The sequence below is a fragment of the Cystoisospora suis genome (assembly GCF_002600585.1).
Source record: "Cystoisospora suis strain Wien I chromosome Unknown contig_8436, whole genome shotgun sequence".
Taxonomy (NCBI): domain Eukaryota; phylum Apicomplexa; class Conoidasida; order Eucoccidiorida; family Sarcocystidae; genus Cystoisospora; species Cystoisospora suis.
Window position 1 is genome coordinate 422 of NW_027161215.1, and position 3,437 is coordinate 3,858.

Here is a 3,437-nt window from a genome sequence, read left to right on the forward strand (position 1 = left end):
TCGACCCCTTTCTTACTCTCCTGTATAGGTCTCTCTCTGTCCCCTCTACTCTTCTTCAATAGAAGCCTTCCTTCCCTTTTATCTATCTATCTATCTATTTATCTATCTATGCATATGCATGTGTGCCTGTGTATTTTCTGTGTATGTACACTCACTGGGGCGTGCCTCTTGTGGTTGCAGATGCAGGGCAAGAGGAGGCTTTAGCGAACTTCCGCAATATTGTGGATTATCTCAAACATAAGAAAGAAACAGAGGGAGGTGTCAAATGGAGAGGTAAGAAGATCACGAAAAGCAACAAGATAATTCACAACTCAAAAAGAGACTGATCTTTGTAGCTATCTTGTCTGTATGTGTACTTCCATATGCGCAACCCGTGTCTATCTATTTATCTATCTATTTATTTTCATAATAGATTGCTCTATGTTCTATGTAGTATGTGGTTGGAAGTTCGCCTGTCGTGAATGGAAGTGTAGGTGATGCAGGGAATGAGTGGGGTGTATATACACCCGGTGCGCTAGGAATGGCTGTCGGTTGTTGCTCTACGGCTAGCTAGCTAGCTAAACCATATCTCGTATACCTATATATATACTCCTACATACGTATTGTTGTAAACACAGACCGAGGGGGGAGAGGTCGAGGGCGGATTCGCTATGTCCCACCATAGAGAGAGAACGGAGAGATCCTTCTTCTTTTTCTCTTCATCTTTCTATGAGAAACGAAGAAATCCATCTCTCTTATCTCCCGTAGAAGTGAGGCTCTACTCATCCAGTTCGTCGTCGTCATCATCGTAAGCGCCTCTCTCTCCTCTTACTACCACTAGGGCTACCGGAGTAGCAGTAGGGGGCTTCGTATGACTCCTTTCCCTCCTTGTAGTGATAGTAGTACTTGTAGGTGAAGCTCTGTATGGTAGTAATCTGGTCGTGGCAAGAAGAAAAGGAAGGAGAACAGAGAAGTGGCGATCTATTTACTAGAGGGGGGTGTCGTAGTGGAGTATTATCTCATCTATCTTATGATCTGTTCTTTTCTTTCTTTCTTTGTTTCTTTTTAGCTTTGACAGGTTTGAATGAGATAAAGGGTGTGTGTGCTTCTTCTTCGTCTTAGGAATAGGAAAGAAAGAGAGAAAGACAAAGAAAAGCGAATGTATGAGTGAGCGAGAAGATGGAGAGAGAGAGAGAGACGTCTGTAGAGGTCTCTTCTGTAGTGTTTCTTCTCGTGGATTTCTTCCACGGGAAGGATGATCTTTTTGATAATCGCGCCTTCTTCTTTATCTTTTTGGCATGATACATCAATCATGAAAAGTACGGAAATAGAAACACGAAGAAGAAAGAAAGCATGTAGACATCTCTCTCTTTCTCTCTCTCTTTCTTTCTAGACGTGTGGAATGTGTCTGTCCGTGTGTATCTTGCGATCGGTGCAATGCTTTGTCTTCATAAACCCTCTTATTATCTCTTTCTTTCTTTCTCATCTCTTTCTCTCTTTCTTTCTTTCTTCTAGTGTGGATTCTTCGTCTCTTTCATATCCGTTCCCCTTCGTCTTTCTCTTTATCCCTGTCTTTTTTCCTCTTCTTTTCACCGATCCTTTTTCTTTTCTTTTGAAAAGAAAGCATGTGGTGTATAATCTAACATGCGAAGGGGGGGGGGGTGAATGAGAGAGAGGAAGTGTGAGTGGGGTGTACCTATCTATACTCCTTTCTTCTCTTCGTTTTTCTTTTCTTTCTGTTCATTAAAACATCGACCCCTGTCGACTTAATCAATCCTTCTACTACTACTACAGAAGAAGAAGAAGAAGAAAAGACACGAAGGGGGATCGGCTGCTACAACTATTCTCTTCTTCTTTTTCTTATTCCTCTTAGACACTCTTCTTCTTCACACTCTCACAGCAGTCTCCAGAAGCATATACATGGATAGGAATCTTTTAGAGCTAGCCTTCTCTTCATATACATGTAGATAGATATATACGATAGGCTCGTCGTATAGATTTCTTTTGAAGTGTTTCTTGAGAGAGATCTGTCTATGAGACAATAGCCAGTCGTGAAGAAAGAAAGAGAGAAAGAAAGAGAGACCAAGCTCGAGAGAGGGGAGAGAGATAGGCAGAATGAGCAATTTGTTAACACGGTTTTGCCTTCTACCTCCTTCACTCCCATAGAGAAGGAGAAGAGCCATACAGGATACCGAGGTGTCTTCTCTCTCTAATCTCTTTTCGTTTTCTCTTTCTTACGTCTCTCCTTTTCTTTCTCCTCTCCTCTCTATCTCTTTACCTCTCTCCCTGTCTGTCTGTCTAGCTTTCTCTCGAGTGGAGAAGAGAAAATGATCGCCCTATGGTTGATAAAGAAGAGAAGGAAGGCGTGGACTGAAGGTTTTCTATGGAAGAAGAAAGTTTGAAAGCTCATCTGTCTTCTCTGCGCTTCTTTGCTTGATGGAAATCTTCATAAAAAGATCTTCTTCAACTTTTTCTTCTTCCTTTCTCTCGCTCTTTGTCAATTTTAGAGTGAGAAGGCTGTTCATATTCATTTGGTAGGATGAAAAAGAAAAGAGAAAAGATATCTGAAGAAGAAAGTAAAGTGAGGCAGATCGATCGATGGATCGACAGATAGGGAAGAAAGAAAGAAAGAGAGAGAAAGGCTACCAAGGATGTGTGATGGGGGAGAAGGAGTCGTTAAGAAGAAGAAAAGATCACGGCGAACATGCCTGAGAAAGAAAAGAGGAGCTTCTCTCTCTCCATTAGGCGAAAGAAGAGAAACAAATTACCGACCTTGCGAAAGGTCTTCTTCTTCTATTAAACCTTCAAGTGCCGACCTACCTACCTACCTTGTGTAGGATCTCCTACAGAACTTCCAAGACTTGCAGTTCCTTTCTATGCTAGATACATTACAGAGACATAGAGGGTGAACAGCCTAAAGATAGATACATGGATAGATCTTGGAGGTATGTAGATAGGCTAATTAACGGTAGATGGATGGAGAGACAAATCCGATTCTCCTGCTTCTTATTCTCAGGGTGTCGACCTCGCTTCCTTGGGGGAGTGTATATACACCTTCCATTGCCGCCCTTCAGGCTCACGGAAGTGCGTATAGACATCCCTGTCTAGAAGCATATGAATCTTGCGAGAAAGAGTTTAGAGTCCGAGAAGCATGATATGTAAGACAGATAGAGGCAATTTTCCATCAGATTCGTGCAAGAAGGGAAATTCTCCACTTCTTTCCTTTTCTTCCCTTTCCGTTTTGTCTTCTTTTCATGAACTTCCTTTCCTGACTGTGTTTAGGAGTGTCTAAAGAATTCGAGACTGAGCCACTTCCAATGCACGAAAAAGAAGAGAGATACAAAAGACAACGGAAAGAGAAAGCAATAATAGAAATCCTCCGATACCAACTTCCGCAGCCATAGCCAATCAACCTCATCCGATTCGATAGGAGAGGAAGAAGAGAGAGAAGGAGAAGA

General features: G+C 42.0%; 2 protein-coding genes across 2 annotated transcripts; both read left to right on the forward strand.

Moving 5' to 3' along the window:
- Positions 1–120: 120 nt before the first annotated feature.
- CSUI_010813 (uncharacterized protein) lies at positions 121–1,591 on the forward strand (the record flags this gene model as incomplete). Its single annotated transcript, XM_068070914.1, has 2 exons — positions 121–273; positions 1,049–1,591. A coding segment is annotated over exon 2 (210 nt), but the record flags the coding sequence as incomplete, so codon positions are not given.
- Positions 1,592–2,341: 750 nt separating this feature from the next.
- CSUI_010814 (uncharacterized protein) lies at positions 2,342–3,435 on the forward strand (the record flags this gene model as incomplete). Its single annotated transcript, XM_068070915.1, has 2 exons — positions 2,342–2,513; positions 3,262–3,435. Coding segments are annotated over 2 exons (180 nt in total), but the record flags the coding sequence as incomplete, so codon positions are not given.
- Positions 3,436–3,437: the final 2 nt, after the last annotated feature.